We start from the raw sequence: 20,351 nt of genomic DNA, 5'->3' as shown, positions 1-20,351 counted from the left end.
GTTGTCCTAAACAGTCTAACTTACATTGAAAACATGAAGCTGCAGAAACTACACCTTCTTGCTGAGGGTGGCCAAATTAACACCTTCGTAGGAAAAGCTTCAAAAACTTCAAGTTAGAAATCATATCTTGTCTACACAAGAGTAAAGGGCTGAGGTCACAAATCATGCCTGAACGTGAAAGTTTTGCAAACATGGTTGAGAGCCAACAGACAAACATACAGGTATGTTTTATTTCCAGAATATGAACACATATATGTACAACTTTAGTGCTAACATTTAACTTCTGAAGACAAGATCTGAAAATTTAAAAGAATCTTTTTAATACAGTATGATGATGAACACCTGAAGAGACCTGAATTAGGCTAAGGAAACATTCAAGCATGTATTTAAAGACTGAAAAGTAAGACAGGTTATTGACCTACTTGCAGCATATCATCAACCATTGTCAGAATGTACTGAACCGTCTGTTCCTTGGAGATATGAGTCATCAAGTTTATAAATGTTTTAGCACACTAGAAAAATAAGAGACATTAAAATTAGTATTAGCAATTGTCTTCATTCCTTTTGATAACATAAAACAGGACCTCATCAATTCACAGTTAAGTCTTACATAAACATTGAGCATCCCAACATCTTATTCAATTGCAATAAAAGATGAATACATTTGGCATTATATTACAAGAAAATTTTCTGTCACGTTGATCATTACCCTTTAAAAATGTTTTATGGCTTTCAAATGAAATAACAAGAACTCACTAGTGAAAAATCAGCAAGGTGCTTTGTTGAAAGACTGATTAGAAAAATCTCCCATCAGCATCCTTTTTTATGCCAGTGAGGAGAAGAACCAAGTAAATTGACAAAACAGCAACAAACTTAGACACAGTATAAGAAAGTTTCAACAACTTGAGGGAGGGAAGACAGGTCACTCTTACCTGTTCACTTCCTATACCTTGTAGGCAAATCTTTGTTCATATTTGAGCTGTTTTCTGCCTCCTGAACAACTCTACAATTTCGGCAACAGATATAATAGGCTGAAATAGTCACAACACTACTTTTTTACACACCCTCTTTCCCCTTCACCATATACAACTAAAGTTGAAAGAAAAATGGAACTCTGAACTGCTACACTGTAATTATATAGTGGCATATAATGTTCACCATATATGCTTTTGTCACTATGCAAATTATAGTTCATTACATAGTAGTCACACAATACAATTTTTGGGGAAAAAAAACAAGAGAACAACCTAAAATTAAAGTAGAAAAAAGGGCTGGAAAGTTGTATGTCTTGAGTGCATCTCCTGTTTTTCATCTCCCCCCCTACCCCCCTCAGTCCTCTTGATGCCTGATATTGCTAGAACCTCAGGCTTGAAGCTGAGATTCTACTGCTTCAAATATCATTAAAGTGTCTTTGGACATCTTGCCTGGACTCCATAAACCACATGGCATGGGTCACCTAGCAATCTTACATCAGCTCTGTCCAATGCAGATGTCTCATATCTTAGCATGTCTAAATGACATTAGACACCTGTGTTTAACTGAATCCACCTTAGCAGTCAGTGGACTCTAGTACATTATAATTGTTCAGCTAACTAAGCTGAAATCTCACTGGTAGTAGCTCTCAGCAATAAACTATAAGGGAAAAAGCTCAAAAACAGTGGCTCAAGTACAAGTGTGAATAGTTAAGTAAACTGGGATGCGAAAAGACTTGAGCTAGCTTGTCCTACAACGGAGTCCTTCAAAGTCAGGTGACATTTAATAAATGTTTAATAGGGTTTTAAAAGAATGTCCAATGTATATCTAGGAAAAAAAAAAGTCATAATAAACAAGTTTTATACTGCTTCCATAACATCTTAACTATATACAGCCAACATTAAAATAGAGTTGGTATGAAAATTTCCTTCTATCCTCTTCCCCAAAAGATACGTTAGTAAAAGAAAGGAAAATTACTTGATTGCCTTCTGTTTGCAACAACTCTTGTTTTTCTTCTGGATTTCTTTTCTGTTCAAATCTTTGAATAAATTCACAGTCTTCACCTGAAATCATCTGCCCTCTGAAAAAACAAAATATGAAACCATAAGCAACATGAACAGTAAGTCATTTCAAACTATACTGGATTTATATGGGAAGACTTGGGTAGCAGGGGGGCTGCAGGGGCAACTGCTATGAAAAGACACCAGAAGCAGCCCTCATGTCATACAGAGTCAGTTCTAACCGGCTCCCAGAAGGACCTGCTGCTGGCCAAGGCTGAGCCCATCGGCAATGGTGGTAGTGCCTCTGTGATAACATATTTAAGAAGGGGAAAAAAACGCTGCACAACAGCAGCCGGAGAGAGGAGTGAGAATATGTGAGAGGAACAGTTCTGCAGACACCCAGGTCAGTGCAGAAGGAGGGAGAGGAGGTGCTCCAGGCGCCAGAGCAGAGATCCCCCTGCAGCCCTTGGAGAAGACCATGGTGGGGCAGGCTGTCCCCCTGCAGTCCGTGGAGGTTGATGGTGGAACAGATGTCCACCTGCAGCCTCTGGAAGACCCCATGCCAGAGCAGGTGGAAATACCCAAAGGAGGCTGTGGCCCCATGGGAAGCCCACACTGGAGCAGGCTTCTGGTAGGACCTGTGGAGAGAAGAGCCCACGCTGGAACAGGTTTGCTGGCAGGACTTGTGACCCCATGGGGGACCCATGCTGGAGCAGTCTGTTCCTGAAGGTCTGCACCCCGTGGAAGGGATCCACACTAGAGCAGTTCATGGAAGACCGTCTCCCATGGGACAGACCCCATGCTGGAGCCAGATAAGAACATGAGAAGGAAAGAGCAACAGGGACAACATGTGATGAACTGACCACAACCCCCATTCCCCATCCCCCTGTGGTGCTCGGGGTTAGGAGGTAAGAGAAGTCGGGAGTGAAGTTGAGCCTGGGAAGAAATGAGGGGTGGGGCGAAGGTGGTTTTTAGATTTGTTCTTAATTATCCTACTCTGTTTAATAGGCAATAAATTAATTTAACTTCCCCAAGTAGAGTCTGTTTTGCCCATGATGGTAATTGCAGAGTGATTTTCCTGTCCTTATCTTGACCCAAGAACTTTTTGTTGTATTTCTTCCCCTGTTCTTTTGATGGAGGGAGACTATTAAGTGCGGCTTGATGGACACCTGGTGGCCAGCCAAGGTCAACCCACCAAACAAACCTTATTTTCTTCAACGTGGTATCTCAACGGTATCACTTTACGTTCTACTGTGGCATACAGGATTGGTAAAGCTCTCACATACAAAGAATTTAAAACTAATGACAGAATAGACTCTCTAAAGCCATCCCCATGTGTGGCCCTCTGTTCAACAGCATTCTCTAAATAATTCTTAAACTTCCAGAGGCTGAACACAACTGCCAGTGGAAATAGTCATAAGAACTGAAATAAACACAGCTAGCACATTATGCCAAAATTATAATACATAAGATGAATAATAGTCTAATATAACCTGAAAGATGTGCAAAAAATAAAAAAATTGTTATTTTGAATTTGCTATAAGCACTGAAAAGAATTTTAAGGAGTACAGAGAACTTGGTTCCAAATGTATTGTTAGCTTTCACTAATTACGACATTTCAGCTTTTCCTGGTAGTTTAAAAGCTGATACATGTGCAAGCTCATCCAAACACACAGCAAGGGGTGTTAATATAGTAAACCACTGTGGACACCTATAAGCTAACAGATCTCTCTTGACCTTCTCTTTAACTTAATATTCAAGAGGTTACTGCCATCATCAGTGCTATTTCAGAAAGCTGTTGACTCAGCTGAAGAGCTGGCAGAATACTGTTGGGGTTTTGTTATAATACAAAACTTACCATCACAACAAATAACAAACTTGTCAAAATAGTAGAGTCAGGTACTTTTCAGGTAAGAAAACTAATTTTAAATCAAGTAGTCCTGAAAACCTCCAAGACTTTAATAGGTGACTAGCTTTACTAGTTAACACCAGAAAATCTTTGGGAAACAAGAAAATTGTGCACACCATCATCAATACAGAAGTCACAGGAGATGAGAGTATTAGACATTGCTCTGTTTCAGTTATTTCCAAGACTCATCTCCTCTTACATTTCCAGTGAGTCAAACGCCTCTTCCACTTCACAAAGCTATGTAGCATGGAGTCTTTTAATCCATCTTTTCCACATTCCAGATCAGTTTCCAGATGTTCCACAACTTGAGGTCCCATTAAAATCCTTCTAAACTTACAGGAAATGTGTTTTTATTATTATTTCTTGAAACACAGAAACATAAATAACACCTACAATGTGTTCTTATCTTTCCTCTTACTTAAATTGTGATGAGGCCATCCTCAAGACATAACTGAGCCATCTTTTACCTATTTTCTTTTCAAGCAAAGAATATAAGCAGTCCAGTACCACATGCACTATTCCTGTGCTACCACATGCCTTTTAGACTGACTTGTGTTCTTTCTTGCCTATTAAGAATGGATTGAGTAGTTGTTGAAAGATAAGGACAATTCATTAGCCACAAACACTGGACTTCACAACCCATAACGAGAAGTCTCCCAGGTTTCAAATCAATGCTGGCCAAGGCACAGACTCCTAGATGATATTGATATAAAGTAACAAGATGAGAAGCTTGTTTATAAGAGTATTGCCATTAAAGAAGCACTTCAAAGATGACATAAGGTGAATCCTTAATTTTTAGCTTTAATGCTTGAAAAAGCTTTAGTCCAGGAAGAGAGATGCTTCTTCATAGCCAGGCTATTAGAAGAGGTCTGCCAACTGTCAAGGGAAAAAAACAAAAACAAACCCTAACTTTAAAGCTTTTGCTTTCATCCTACCTCAGACCACAGAAAAAAAATAAAAAAAAAAATAAAGGTGTGGGGATTGATGTTGCCTAACTGTTGAAGTTAGGGTTTACTCTTTATTGCTTTGTAAGTACCATTCAAAAAGACACTTTCCAACCCAAACAAAACAGTACAAGGGATTTGACAGCTTTGTAAACAAGTTGTTAATATTTTATCAAGGATCACATACATGTCATTAATAGTTTTAGTAATTTCAAATGCATCCATTTCGATTCATCTCATCTTAAAATTGAAATAACTGATTATGTAGTAAACCTTAGCAACCAGTGGGGGGAAAAAAACCACAAACATACACACACACACACAAAAAAAAAAAGAAAATGCAGAGCAGCCTCAGACAGCTGGTACCAGCTACCATGATGCTATTACCACATTTTCCTCATCCCGTCTTCAGAGATGGGAATTTCCCAGCACCTTTAAGCAAGTAATGCAAGTAACCAAAGCTTCCCTCCATCCCTCTTCCTAACAGCCCATTTAATTTCTTGTTTTACAAAATACTGTGTAGATACATCCTGGAAACAGATACAAGTCACTCTGACTGAGCTTCAGCTGTCTGGGTATATGAGGTTTAGACCAGGAGTCCTGTAACGACATTTTAAAGCTCTGCACTTGAGATACTACGGCCTGCCCTTGAAAGCACGAGCTACAGGAGAGTAAAGTGAAGCTAGGTAAGATTTAGAAAGCACAAATTTGTAAGACCATCATTTTTAAAACCTCTTGGTCTCTCACAATGATTCAGAAGCTTGTGATTCCTTCTTTTTATTATGCATTTCCTCCAGCAGCTCTTGTTCCCTTTTTTTGTTTGAATGATTTAACCAAAGTCATTCTGGAGGTTAGGGAGTTTCTTTGTTTGGTTTTTAATTTTGGAGTTTTTTGTCAGTTTGTGGGCTGTTTGGTGTTTGTTTGGGTGGGGTTTTTTTGGTTTTTGGTTGTTTGGGGTTTTTTTCCCAAAAAGAAAAATCACAAACATTTGACTACACCTGCAGCAGCTATGAAGTTCATATGAAGCCATCATGTCAAAGCATAATTTGTTTCATCTACATATCTGCAGTACTTTGCATGTATGGGCATTCATTTGATCCAATTGCTCAACAGTTTTAACATTACAAAATTAAAACAGTAAAGCAGGCTAAATGTACTCTACAAGACTGGAACAAATAAAAAAAACCCACCAAAAAACCACCCACACACATTACAGGTTAGGAAACTTCTAGCTTTCTTCAAAAGCAACTTTTTTTTTTTTTTTTTTTTAAAAAGTCCAAGATATTTAACCTGCTTTGGAAGGTTACCCTAGCCCCAGGAAACTAAAATAGATATTTTAACATCAGAATTCACAAACATATATGTAAAGTATTTGAAGACACATGGGAAGCCAAGTACAAATTCACCATCAGGTATCTCACCTAATTAAATATATAGGATCATCAAATGCTGTATACCTAGAAAACGTACAGTGCAGCAAGATGCAAGTTAAACTCTGAAACAAGTTCACTTTTCCACTGAATTCATTTACTACCCTTAGAAAGCAAAGCCAAACTTGCTTCAAGCAAGCTAACACACCCTCCAAAGGCAAATGCTGACAGCAACCACACAGTACACAACAGCAACACACTGTATTTTCAACTAGCAAAGGGCATCAACACTTCTAAACTGCTACAAGTCTCAAGATGCAAAGGCAGAAAAGAAAAGTCTGTACAGAACTAATGGCCTCATCTGCATTTAGTTTCCAGAAGGTAGGTAAACCTACATATCACCTTCCACTGTTCCAAGTTTTGCTACTTTCTTCTCCTTCAGACACAGACCCTAGCTGGAATTCAACACAAAGAAAGTGTAAATTTTAGCATTAAAAAAAAAGATTTTTCCACAGTCTAATTTTGAGGTGCACAGTGAACACAGTGGCAAACTGGTAATACGCACAGTTTTCATACTTAAGTATTTCACTTCTGTGCCAACAGTATACACAGAAAACATCAGAAGTCAGCAGTTATGTGTTAGCATAGCTTGACATTTATGGTTATAAACTTCAGAGATGGAATAAAAAATATGCCAGTTAATCTTTAGCTTGAACTGACTCTACAAGAGAAGTCAGGCTACTAGAGCCTGGCTGACTATTAGTAAGCCATTTTACTTTTGCACTGAACAACACATAGAGCAGAAAGGAACTTCAGAAGCCATTCCTGCATGATCCAGACTCCAAAGATTTCATCAGTTGCAACAGCATGGAAGTATCTTTATACACATACAACTGTCACAGACAGATTAAAAGTAAAAAAAAAAAAGAAACTTTGTCAGAATTTCATGTGAAGTTCTTTAACTCCAACTACATAAACACTATCTGTAGTTTAAGTAACAAAAGTTATGTCATGCCTGAGTTGAGCGTGTTAACTTAGGGAAAACAAACATAAAAATCTTTCCTCTAACGTAAATATGTCTGAAGACTTGAAGTACACCTCCATATATTTATATGCAAGTTTACCACACTAAATGCACAGACTGCCAGAACGGGAGCTCAGAAGAAAGCAAGAGAACCATCCTTCAAAATCATCAGCACCCCATCTTCCTTCTACTCTACAGACCACAATAAACCACTTTGGCCTGTCTCTAACAGGTGCATTAGAAGCAAGCAGTTTCAAGTCATTAATAATGTACTTCATTCCAGAAATGAATCGAAATAGCTGCACTAACTGACTTTTCAACAAATCCCTACACGCACCAGCCGCAAAGATACCATCAAGTCCAAACCTGGCTGTTGTAAAAGGGACATGTCCAAAAAAACAGATATAATTTTATTTTGTCTTTACAAGCACCAAAAGTTCTGCTGATATTTTCCAATAACTATGATAAGCAAACTCCTCAGCCAAGGAACTACAGTTATCTTCACAATGCTCCACAGTCCCTCTGGCACCACTTAAGTTCATCCTTGAAGCTACCTTAGCCAGACAGCCAGACTGTTATCAGTAAATACAAGACACAAAGATTACATTTATTTCAGAGCAATAACAAACAGGACACACTGTCACTGACATACAGAGGTCACCAAGAATTGAACAGTCTCACAACAGGATCACAAACACGAGCCAGATGCACTACAGTAGCCTCCAAAACCTGGCTAACCCATCAAAGAGAAGAAAATAATTAGTACATTCTTCATTTATAGATTCCAGAACAAAACAAAGTCAAATTCTACATCTAGAATCTGAAAAAGAATGATCAACCCTGCCTGCTGATCAAAAGAAGTTACATAGAAAGTTGCTGACATATATAAACAAAACTCCCCCATCCTTATTCAGCATCAGAGAGAGAAAACCCCAAGAATGAAGGCAAATTAGAAACGGTAGACCACCTAAAGCACAGTCAAGCAATTAATACTACATATGCATTCAAAATACAGCTCCTTGCCAAACATAACCATCCACTATACTAACAAAAGCAATAGATGAATCTCACCATCCTTATAGTCTGAACCACTAGAGACGCAGTGAAGACGACTAACCCATAAACACTTAGATTGACAGTGAACAATCGTACTCCCACTTTCATCCCAAATACCTGCGAACTAGCTGTTCATTTGCCACTAGGACAGCACAGGAACAGCTGCCAGGCTTCCCCAGGACACGCTTCCTATCAGATGGATAACAGAACACACTGTAACAGCAAAAGCCACTTAGGCTGTTTGACAAGTGCTTGGTAGCTGCCACTGTCAAGTTACCACGCCAACCTCGCTTTCTGCCTGCAAAGTCATTGTAATGTCACACTGCAAACTGAACAAGGAACTAATCCATCTGAAAAGATAGCCAAGAAAAAGGAAGTTTCCTCGGCAGATCAGTTCCTTAATCTAGTTGACCATGCAGATATACAATCACAAAGAGAAAAAATAACACAACTGAATGAATGGAATAGGCAAGACTGAGCTGCATAGCACAGAACAAAGCAGGTAGTCTGCCTAATGAGATTCTACCACGTCAGCATTTATCAGCTTGCGTGCGTACAGTTTCGCAAACTTATTTTAATATATAACATACATTTATTTATCGCAGCTATTTGGAAAAAAATATCTTTTGCAGAGTGCTGTAACGATAATCACGAAGCGTCATCAGCACAGCTTGTATCTCTAGAACTATCAAGATTTCTGCCACTTCAGTTACAAAGCAACGAACACTGAAGTAATTTCCTATTATACATGGACACTCAAGAGATAATACTAATTTATACTTTGCCAATATTCTTCATAGGTACCTGTCATGAGGAACACAGGGATGCAAGAATTCTGCATTTCACTTCAGACTACAGAAGACTAGTAAAAGTCTGTTTCTTCTCCCTGCTCCCTACCTCATGCAAAAATCTATTTTCCTCAGCTTGTCCCTATATGCTCTCAGGACAATGTTTCTCTCGCTAGTCCCAATACCATTATATACCTTTCAAAGTAAACTCTGAGCTTATCTGAAATAGTAGCACAGCTGTCCCCACACTGAAGTATTTGTTTCAGCCTACTCCCTGATTTACTCGTTTCAATTGCTCTCCAGCACTATTCTTCCTTTAGTTGAGGTACAGCTTATTTTCCTGGACTCTACCAGTCCAGTTTTTCTAGTACGATTTGTATTCGTACATAAGGCACTTCAGCAATAGCGATAACACACCTACATGTAAGACAACTCTTACTGTAAGCTTCTCTTGCATCAATACTCATCCAATAAGGCTAAAATTGAGAATGGTGTTTGAATGATGAGAAAAAAATGGAGTTTTACCACACATTTGTGCAAGCTTCTATTATTTGTTATTATGGTGTTCAGTTCACAAAATTAGAGTTCCCTTTCTGGTAATAAGTCATAAGAAAATTTTCCCCAACCCTTTCCATTTAATGTAGACTTTTTTCCAACTGCTTCTATGGGACCAAGACAGAATGTTCCTCACTGCAACCTAATGTCCCAATGTAACCCAAAATCTCAAAAAGTCTAACGCTTAAGAGGGAAGGGGGAAAAAAATGTGGAAAGTCTTTACTTACTGGAGATATGACTGCCAGTTTACTTTGTTCGCCCGAACTTCAGCAGCTTTGGCAGCAATGATGTTTGTTGGGACAGCAGCATCTACAGCACCTCGGATATCCATCTTAATTGATAGTTAAAACGTACCTAGAAATGCAAGTCAGATTTGAGACCTCTTATTAAAGTATTAAAGAGCAGAGTATCTGTCCAATATTTTAAAGAAAAAAAAAAGGAAAATCTGTTTTCAGGTGCCCCATTCCCTAAAACTGTACCTTCTGAGTAATCAGTTTTATACAGCATCTAAAAGATGACTTCCCTAAAACAAACAAAATGAGCCATAACTATACACTAAAGTGCAACCAATCACAAGTTTGCTAAAATAGAAAATATATACCATTACTAAATAACTCCTAGTTCTGTAAATTTTCAAACAATCAAATGACATTACTCGAATAAAGACTACGTTTCTGCAATCCCCAAGTAGCCCTACAGATAACAGCAGTTGTCTTTCTTCCAAGTTAGGACTGACAATAAGGGTTAAAATTCAGTGCACACCACCCCTCCCCCAACATATTAGGGCTGACTTAGTTCAGGTATTTGTCTAAGAGTATTTAGACATAGGAAACACATGAACTACAACTTCAGAAAGAAAAAAAATATGTAAACTAAAAAACATGTTACATAGACTAACAAGAAGATTAAAATCATCACTATACAAAAAGCAAACAGAAAAATAAATACAAACAGAAGCTCTTCATTGGGACATTACCATAGACAGTGACCTTCACCACTTCTCCTTTCTCCTTCCTTTATGGTTTAATCTCCACCTGACTTTGATGCCAAAACAAGAAGCGTGTTTGCAAGGGCTTGAGACCCAGCTGGAGCAGGAATTCCTTACAACCCAAACTGCATCAAGCCTCTCCACGCAGCATACTTCTGGACTTTGTTGGCTCCCTTTACAGAAGCAAGCAGGACCAAACCAGCACATTCTGCCCCATCCCTAACAAATACACTTTGTTCCTATGACTGAATGAAAATATGACTCTAACAAAAGCAAAAAAAAAGGAACTACCCTGAACAAACGGAGCAGCAGAACTGTCCTCCCTTTGAAACTACTTCTGTGAGCAGACACCCACAAAGACGCCACTATTTACTATGCCCTTCAACGACCACGGAACGTTTCCTAGCTCTTACATGACCCAGGCAAAGGCATTTAAACACTCCTCAAGCCGCAGAGGAGGGGAGGGCCGGTAACAGCGGCTTCAGGCCCACACAAGCTACAGAGAAACCAAAGAAGCCGAGAGGCACCTGAGGCAGAGGGGGGAGGAAGACCCTTGGCTCCTGTCCTACCTGTGCTCCCTGCTCCCTGTGCTCCTGGGGGGACCCCGGGCCGCCCAAGCCCTCAGGAAAGCCGCGGCGCCAGGCGGATCCCTTCGCACCGCCGCCGGGCCTGCCAGAGCCGCCGTGAGAGGCCGTGCGGCAGCACGCTCCCATCCCAGGACCCCCCCAGCCGCCCGCCCCCCGTGCCGGGCAGGGCCCAGGACAGTTCTCACTCACCCCACGGGCACGCCGGCGGGTAAGGGCTGCGGGTAAGGGCTGCGGGTCGGCGAAAGCTGCAGCCGCCCCTCGGCAGGCCCGAGGAGCCCGCGCACCCAAAGGACCCCAACGCTACGCTCCGCCACCCTCCGCAGCGACCCCACAGCGACCGCCGTCATGTGACGCCGCTCACCTGACCGCAACGGCGGCCTCCGAGGGCCAACTCACCCCGAGCACGCCCCGCCACCGCCCTGAGCCGAGCGGTGGGCGGGGCTCGCGCACGGCCCCACCCGGCGGCCATTAGAGCGGGAGACCCGACACCCCTGCCCCCGCGTAGAGCTGTGGCGTGTGGTACGAGTGGTGTGCCTGCGCGGCTGTATGTATTTAGAATACATATTTATATGCACACATATGTAAGTATATGATTTTATACAGGGTACTGAGGAGACCAACAGGAGAATACAGGGTGTAGGTGCCCACCCGTGCTGCTTGCTGCCGAGAAACGGCTCCGCGTTGGCATAGAGCACTCGAGGCTGGCAGGGAAGGGCTGAGGCTCCCCTCGGTGCTGTCCCTCGGGGCCGGCTCCTCCGCGCCCCCCGGGGAGGCCTCCGCCGTTCTCCCCCGCGCCCCGCCAGGACGATGGGCCGCCAAGCTGGGGAGGGAGCCCTGGGAGGGGGAATGGCCGCGGGGATAGTGGGCTGTGCCCCTGGCGCTGAAATGTTCCTGGGGCTCCGCTGGTTTTCTTTTCCAGTACCCTGCGTTTTCTTGCTTTCTGCTTCTCATGCTGCGATGGCGCCAGCTTACCCTTTCCTACAGCTGGGAAGCGGGCGGGTGTGCCTGGCAGGGAGGCCAGGCTGTGCCTCACGGCTCTCCCTCGCCGCCTGAGCTGCGCTGGGTTGTGCGCTGGGGCACGCCGTTTCCTTCTTCCCAAGAGAGAGCACCCTGCACAACTTCTTCCTTTTAAAAGAAACATCAGCCTGTATGTATCGGGCTTTGTCCCTACAAGCGAAAGGAGCAGGAAACTTTTCAGACCGAAATCCTGAAGTATTTCAGAAATCACAGGCTTAAATTCCCATGTTTCTGAGAAAAAAACTCTCTTCGGCTGCTGAGTGAAATTTTCCAGTCATACTGTGATGAAGTGCACAGACATAACCACTCCTAGTCAGAAATGATCCTGAAGAGTAATTCTGCTAACATATAAGGAGGAAAGGCAGAGAAGAGAGAAATAGGTCAGAGAGTTTTGTGTGTGAGCAGATCAAGACAGCTGATACAGAGCTGGCCTAGAGATGTCTACAGTTAACTCATTTTGCTCCGGTCTCTATATTTTCCATCTAGGGGACACACTGTTCTTTAAATTATACCTGGCCATTACCTCTATTAGTGCTTTTTAACTCAAGGAGGATCTTCATTACTGTGCCACTGATTAATTATATTTCCACCATAAGATTTTTTTTTCCTTTAAAATCGATCTTTCTTTAATACCACAATAAAACTCTTGATTTCTTGATAACATGACAAACTGAGCTTAAATCCCTGGCATAGTTCAAGCAACAGCATTTGCATTTCTTTATGCTTTAGCAGAAGAAAGCTCTCTAAGCCATGTGCTGTCTAGTCTGTAATAAACACATCCATTAATGTGATTCTGTGGATTACCCAGCACATGGGGCTTTGAGGTTTAATCTAACACGTTTGTGTTCTTGCAGGTTGCTTGCTTACATACATTGATAAGAAACACTTGCACAACTCCTGATCTCCAGCATATAAATCTCCACACAGTCTTGAATAGAAATCTGTTATTTTGAAAGCTTATTTGAATCTGATTTTTATTTCAGGGCTGAGACACAGAATTAGGCCTTATTTTAACCAGTTCCTCTTTTACAAGTGTTTGTCACTTCTGTCCCGTGTCATTCTGCGTTTCTTCTGCTCCGCCTTTTTATGGCATGTCTCACTCACTGCTCTTCTTTTGTGTTCTGGCATCAAGCACCTGGCATAAACATATTCACCTTTTCCACAGTCATTTCAAACCACGTTACCATTGATGATACATATGACTCTCCCCGTTTTATAAAGAAACCAAAGCACAAAGGGCTTACAAGATAATCTGAACAAGGGATGAAGCTTTCTAAATGGGACTTGCGGAAGGAAGGTGCTAAAGGCCTATACAGTGAACCTATAAGTTACCATTCAGCCCTTATCTAAGCTGGAGGCATGTCAGGCTTTCCTGTGAAACTTAGTCACTTGTCCACAATGATATTTCTGCCTAAACCCCAAAATGTCTCAGCACTGAAAACACTGATAACTTAGTGCCTTCTCTTACCTAAGCCAGACGTGGTATTCTTCCACTTTCGCCCTTCAAAGCTCAGTCCAAAAGCTATTCTCAGAGTTTAGTAAACCCATGGAAGCTGGATCAGCACTTCTGAAAGTGCAGTTCCAGCTACCAGTTTTAAGACACAGAGTTGCTCTCCATCGTGTGCCCATCTATATGTCTAGCAGAGTAACGGCCCGAATACTTGCCTAGGCATGCAAAGCCATTTCTTCTGCTGGGGATCACCTATTTCCAGGAAATTATCCTCTCTAGAAGTGTGATTGTCTCACTTCTAGTCCTCACTTCCAGTCCTCACTTCCAGTATTGTTCAGTACTTGTTAGTACACAGTGTTCATGTGAGAAGAATAAATACATGGTTTCAATTTGATGCCCAGTGTGATCTCTTATTTGGAGGTCCTCATTTGCATTTGGTCATCAGTGGGTCTGGTTTTTTTGGTAGTGGGCTGGTTTTTTGCCTAATTGCACAACTTGCAAGAGTCTAGCACCATCCATTCAGTCTGGCTAAAAGAAGACATTGCTATTTGCAATCGAAATTTTGATGCTACGGCAACATGGTCATTTTTCTATAGAAAAGAACTTTGAAAAACTGTGATTTAGCATGTTGACTTTGTCATGAATGGCAGACTCTGGCTTTATTATTCATTTCATAGGCTGTTGAGAGGCTAAAGTCAAAAATATTGTCCTGTAACTTTTCTGTAACCTTGGAGTAAGGCATAGTGGTATGCATCTACTGAATTAGCAGAAAGAGAAATGCAAAGAGAGGAATTTAAGACATACATACTTAATAGTAATTAATTACATTGATATTTTAACAGCAGTTCCAGGGGGCATTTAAGGAACTACCAAACAGTAAACATGACATTATATCAGTCAAGTTAATAGTCTCTAGCAGACAAATCAAATTAGTGAACACAATGTATCATATTAGAGAATGCAAACAATATATTGCTCCTGAATATACCTGTATAATAATATATTTAATTTACGTATTTTTTCTACAGCATGTAAGGGAATAAATGCAAAGCATTAGCAAGAAGTCACCACAGCTCTTTAAGGGACAGTAATGTCTCACACCTCTGCTGGAGTTCTTCGTGTGTGTGGACAAGAAATGTTTGAGAAAGGAGGTAAATAGTGTAGTGGAAACTTTGCCGAGGATAGTGCTGCTCCTTTGACAAGCGCACAGTTGCACTGTGAACCCCCTTGCCATGGGATGGTGGGTACGCTGCAGATTTACACACGCTCTTACCCTGCCTGCCAAATGCTTGGGCACATCTGAAAATTTTCATTCGGTGTGAGTCCCATAAGGCCCTCTCTGCGTTAAGGAACTTGATTGCATTGCAAGGAGAGGCTTTGAGAAACCCAGTATATAGTCATTACAGGAACCTGTCTCGTGTGTGCCTGTCATCACTATGACAGCAAGAGGCGATCCTCAGCAACCAGTATAAACCCATCAATTTGAGAGACCACCTCATAGTGCTTTGTTCATACTGGTTGATTCTTTGAACTGGATCTTGCTAAGGGTTATGATTGCAAAAGCACTATGCTCCAACTTTTTGGTAAGCATCTATCCTTCAGGATTCAGGTGCTGCAAAACAATTCTCATTTACCTAATTTTGGTCACATCAGTGCTTGTCCATTAACTCCTGGCAGCGCAGCTTCACTTGAAGTTGTTATATTTACATGACTTTATTGATGTGTGAAACACAGAAAAAAATGAAATGCATATCAGCATGCAGAAATAAAAGTCATCAATTGCCTGGATCACAAAGAATAAAAATGTTCAATAGTTTAATACTAGAAAAATGAATGCAGATGAGTCATCCTCACAGTAAGACTACAGACAGTTGGATCGTGAGAGTATTTTTCTGTTCTCCTTTCCTTCTTGTAATAAGAACAATGTATCATTGTCTCTCGTATATTCTGCAAATTACAGAAGTGTTTTGCACACCTGCCATTTAACCTTTCAGCATTCTGAACATCACCTGGCTGTCTCCTACATGTCTGTACAAGTTTTTAATGTGTAGAAGAAACAGCTTGGAAAGTTCATCTGAGCAAAACATACTCAAAAGGTCAGGAAAAGTGAACACACTTTTCTAATTCACAGAATATTCTTCACACATGAAAAAATAAAAAATGGCAAAATTTGTAAAGGAGGACATTGTCAAAGTGATACCTATACACTAGAAAAACACGGAGACTAGCCTCACCTTTAAGCACTACCATTCCTAAACCAAGTACCTCATTCTACCCTAAGGTTATTCATCCAGGGATTCAGAACAGATCTTCTGGGTCCTCAAGCTCCTACTTTCCCAAGGCTTAAAACCTATCCTCCAGGGCAGTGTGGAAAGGAGCAGCATGTATGTCACATGACAAGGGATGGTTGTGAGCCGTAGGCATGGGCTTCTTAGCGTGACTTCTTTCAGCCTGAAGCCCCCATGAGTGCATTGCAAGAGTAGGACATGTTTCTTCTACCACAGAACTAAGCGTCAGGTGCACTTGGCCAGCAGACTAAACTAAACCTGTTATTTTTTGGCAAAGGGGATTCTATAACAGGAGAGAGGCAACAGCGGAGAAGAAGAAATAACTACGATTCAGGTCTGCTTGTAGGTTGCAAGAGGGAAACGTTAGAAGGAATCTAGTTGATTTTTGTAATGTATGAAACTTGAAGCCTTTTTGAGCATCAGTGGCTAAGTCCATACAACACTCATGTAAAGTAGGAGGGTCTTTGTTTTCTAGATAATCTGAGGCAGAGGAATATGAAGAAACTAATTCAAGTTCACACAAATGGGGAAAACCAAAGAACATGTTGTTGTAAATCTAAAATATTCCTTTCCCCAAAGCACTGCTCCACAGTATGGAAGAAGGCAATAGTGCAAAAAAGAAATGAACCTACAGTAATCTGTCTCTAATGCAAGGTGAGAAGAAATATATCAGAATGTGTCCGTCTTTATGTCTTCCAGCACTTCATCTCATAGGCTATGTCTTAAGGGTTGAAGAGGAAGACTGCTAGTTGCCTCACAGAAGATACGATTTGCTCTTCTTTCCCACTGGTGGAAATTTGTGTGTTATCTCTAAATTTCAGAATAAAATAAATAAAGCTAATTATTTAAATACTTTAATATTTTCTATTCTATATTTTTATTTATAATTTTAAACATACATTTCAACTGCAGATAAGAAAAAGGCAGTCACTGTCTGTCTTAGTCCTTTTGACGCATTTTTTTGCTAAAAAACTTCACATCTGAGGTGCTCCTTTGGGCTTTTTAGTGGTATGGAACAAAAGAGCCCAATGGCTTTTGAAAAATCTCATTGGACATCTAGATATTTCTTTAGGTGCCCAAATCATCTGCCAAAAAATCTAGCATGATTTGATATTGCAAGGAAGTGTGAAAATTGCTCACATACTGGAGCAAATCCCAGTGATTTCTGATGACCCACTGATACACAACCAGCTTCTTATCCTGGAGAGGAGATTCTGTGACATTTGTAACTTTTGAATGGACTTGACTAAATTTACAATTCTGGTTTCTCCTTATTTTCATCTCATGCGTTTCCCATTTAATCCATCTCTCTACCAGCAGCTGTCACATCTGCCTCACAGGTATCAGGGAGGACCTGTGGGACAGGAGAATGGGGGATGCTGGATTCTTTTCTGTCTTGTCATGGACGAGGCTTCCTTTCAAGGAAACAGAAGTGACTTTTCAATGTGAGGGGGTAGGGAGTGCTTCACTGGACATTTTTTCTGAGTAATTATAGCAAGATTAGCCCACTGTGAACAGTGTTTTTACTGCTTCGTCTGTCTTTGTTTTCTCCTTTTATCTTCATTTTAGTGTCTGTGTCATGGCAGAAGAACATTAGTCTGTGAGTACTTTTTTAAATGAGTAAATCCTGCTTCCTGCAACCAGTATAGACTTATCTGACTTCTGGGTCATAGAACTTGGATCGCTTTTCTTTTAAGTTAATCAGATCCTGGCCTAAAGGATCTGGTAAAGCTAATACATCACAATTTTGCAAATGTCATACCAGGCAATCTTCTGATTGCTCCACCACCTCTTTGAAATTAAATTTTGCATGCTCAGTTAAGGAATCGCACATATCTTATCCTCAATAGGAGCGATGTTTTTGAAAGAAAAATAAACTAACATTTTATTGTAATAAATACATCTTCAATTTTTTTTCCCCTGGTAGAATGGCACAATGCTATATTGTCAGAAAATTGGAAGTGAAGTACTGTGCAGGAACAGGAACAGAAAGGCCAGCTCAAAACTATTTATAGCCTTGAGAAATAAAGGCCTTTGGGGTTAAAATAGTACAGTACATTATTTTAGGGGGTAGGGACAAGTGTCTCTGTCCCACGAACATGCACTTCTATATCGAAAGCTCGAGGGTCTCAGAGTCTCCAGCCCCCTCTTTGCAGCCTACAACATGTCTCCTCTCACCGTCAGTTTCTGCTGCTTTGTGCCAACAGCTCTTGTCTGGGCAAGGGAGTCTGCACCCAAATGTGTAGAAGGAGCATTCTTCTCTGGGAAATTGCTGCAGTGCCAGGTGAAATAAAGCCCACCTCTGGGCTAAAATTTAAAAAAAAAAAAGAAGCAATAGATCCTCTAACTTCATCCTCTCTCACAAGAAAAGGCTAGGTCAGAGGAGTAGCTCCTTGGAGGAAAAAGGAAATGCTGAGCTACCCAGTGCTGCTGACAGTAAGCCTGGCTAGAGGACAGAAAAGAAGGTGATTACCTAAACCTCAGCAGTAACTCTGCCAAAGTCAGACTTATTATCAGAGCTTACACAACAGCTTTCTTACTGTATGATGACTTCTAGTGCAATTCAGCTTGTCAAGCCAAAGGCTGGAAAAAGTGTTCTCTCAGCGTTCTTCATTTTTCCCCTCAGCACTTAATAGATTTCTCTTTAAAAAGACAGAGATGTGACCAAGGCACCTCTTCTCACAAGAGATGCTATGGGGGCAGATGGCATTGCATCTACATCTACAATGCTGAGTTGTCAAAACTGTTGACTCTTGACAGAAAAAGATGTTGGGTTAGACATATTTTTCAACTTGGAAAAAGATGTTGTAGACTTTCAAAATAGATAGAATATCCCATCAGATACTTGTAAAAGGGAAGCTCTCTTGGCTCCCTATTTATAGTAACTTCTCATTTGGAAGTGTCAGCTAAGTCTAATAAAAATACTAACTTAAAGTATATAATTATTAAAACTGGGAGTATTTTGAAATTATGAATAAATGATCAGACTCATTCTTTTCAATGCACACCAACATACGTATGAGTTTGACTTTCTGCTGTCTCCAGGGTAAGGTGTTTTAAAAGGCTCCCAAATGCTTTCCCACACAAGGAACACTAGTATTTACTTAGCTCTTGTTATAACAGCATTGCTAATGACCAGAACTATAAACCATATTTACATAATTATTTGAATGAAAATTTCACAATAATTTAATATTCCTCCTAATTTTTCTGTGTTTCTCCCATCTGTATTTCAAAAAGCACAAAAAATAAATAGCAAGTGAATGTTGACAAACAGAAGGCAAAAGCCTGGCAGCCCTCTATAAAGCTAAGAGAAATGATCTATTAATAATCTACCTGGAGTCTTAGTCTTTATATTTAGTTTGTCTCTATCTGCAGACATGGCTGCTGCTCATGTGGTGTTTTCATTGGGGCTGGAAGGATTACCAGTAGACCATCTGTTCAGTCGGTGAGAAAAAACGTGATTGACAGGTGCCACTGACCTAAGACAGACATCTACATTTGGTGCTGCCTTCAGAGTATAACTACATCCTGAGTTGCTTCTTCCTTCAAATTGTAAATAAAATACATTCACTCCGAGGTGACAAAATGTGTTTCATGATTGTTACAGCCTGTTCCTCTGACATGTATTCAACCACTATGTGCCTGTCTTCCCCCTTTTCAACTTAACTAAAACCTACGAAGTCGTAAATGTAATCTCTAAGCTGGCACGATGCTGAGGGGATGAGGCACTGCAGATATCTGAGGGCAGATAATCCTGTTTGTCTCCAGAACTGTGGAGGCTGCAGGAAGAACTGGCAAGCTGCAAGAGGCCCTGACATTTGCCCATCGGCGTAAGGGCGAGCCATCTCTATGTTGTTGTCGTTCAGCCCAATGTCTGGGATTTGGTTTTGTTTCATCGTTAAATAAAAGTGCTTTTTCAAGAAAGGTCACTGTAAAATTGGATTCAGGAACAGCTTTTTTATTTCTCGATGTGGAGGCAATTTTTGCTCTACTTCAGGACTCACAGATACCATGCAGACAATTGTCAAGCAAAGGAGACCCTCCAAAATGAAGATGAAGATGATGATATTAAAGCAGCACAGTGGATTTTCAAGGTAAGACAAAACCCAGGATTAACCAAATGTCCTGACAGAGGGGGGAAATGGTGTATCTGGCAGGAAGCAGCAGGACAGTGTTAATGTTAATAACAACCATAGATTATTTGTCACCAAGACATCAGTATTTATGTAGTTTTCCTTTATTCCTGAGGCTCATCCTCTGCCCTCTGTTCCTTGGCATGTTGCATCCACAGTGACAAAGAAAGTGGTGATCCGCCTTCCTGTTAAGTGTCTGCTTTCAAACAACAAATCAAACACATCCATCTAACTCATAAAAATGATTCATACTTTGTGGAGCTGAT

At 40.8% G+C, this 20,351-nt stretch overlaps 1 protein-coding gene across 2 annotated transcripts in view; it reads right to left on the bottom strand.

Annotated features, from left to right (window-relative positions):
• ATP6V1H (ATPase H+ transporting V1 subunit H) overlaps positions 1–11,688 on the bottom strand; it is a 48,614-nt gene extending 36,926 nt beyond the window's left edge. Inside the window, exons 1-4 of one of the 2 annotated variants that reach the window (XM_054816108.1) lie at positions 11,556–11,688; positions 9,847–9,973; positions 1,951–2,053; positions 423–512 (exon numbers count right to left, since the gene is read on the bottom strand). In XM_054816108.1, coding sequence (XP_054672083.1) covers positions 423–512; positions 1,951–2,053; positions 9,847–9,950 — 297 coding nt within the window. In that variant the 5' untranslated portion in view covers positions 9,951–9,973; positions 11,556–11,688. Of the gene's footprint in view, positions 1–422; positions 513–1,950; positions 2,054–9,846; positions 9,974–11,383 lie in introns of both variants that reach the window. The other variant, XM_054816107.1, reaches the window with a different exon arrangement.
• Between the last annotated feature and the right edge of the window lie 8,663 nt (positions 11,689–20,351).

Source organism: Grus americana, chromosome 2, assembly GCF_028858705.1.
Source record: "Grus americana isolate bGruAme1 chromosome 2, bGruAme1.mat, whole genome shotgun sequence".
NCBI classification, from domain to species: domain Eukaryota; kingdom Metazoa; phylum Chordata; class Aves; order Gruiformes; family Gruidae; genus Grus; species Grus americana.
Note: the sequence above shows the minus strand (reverse complement) of the source record. Positions and strands in the feature narration are given on the sequence as shown.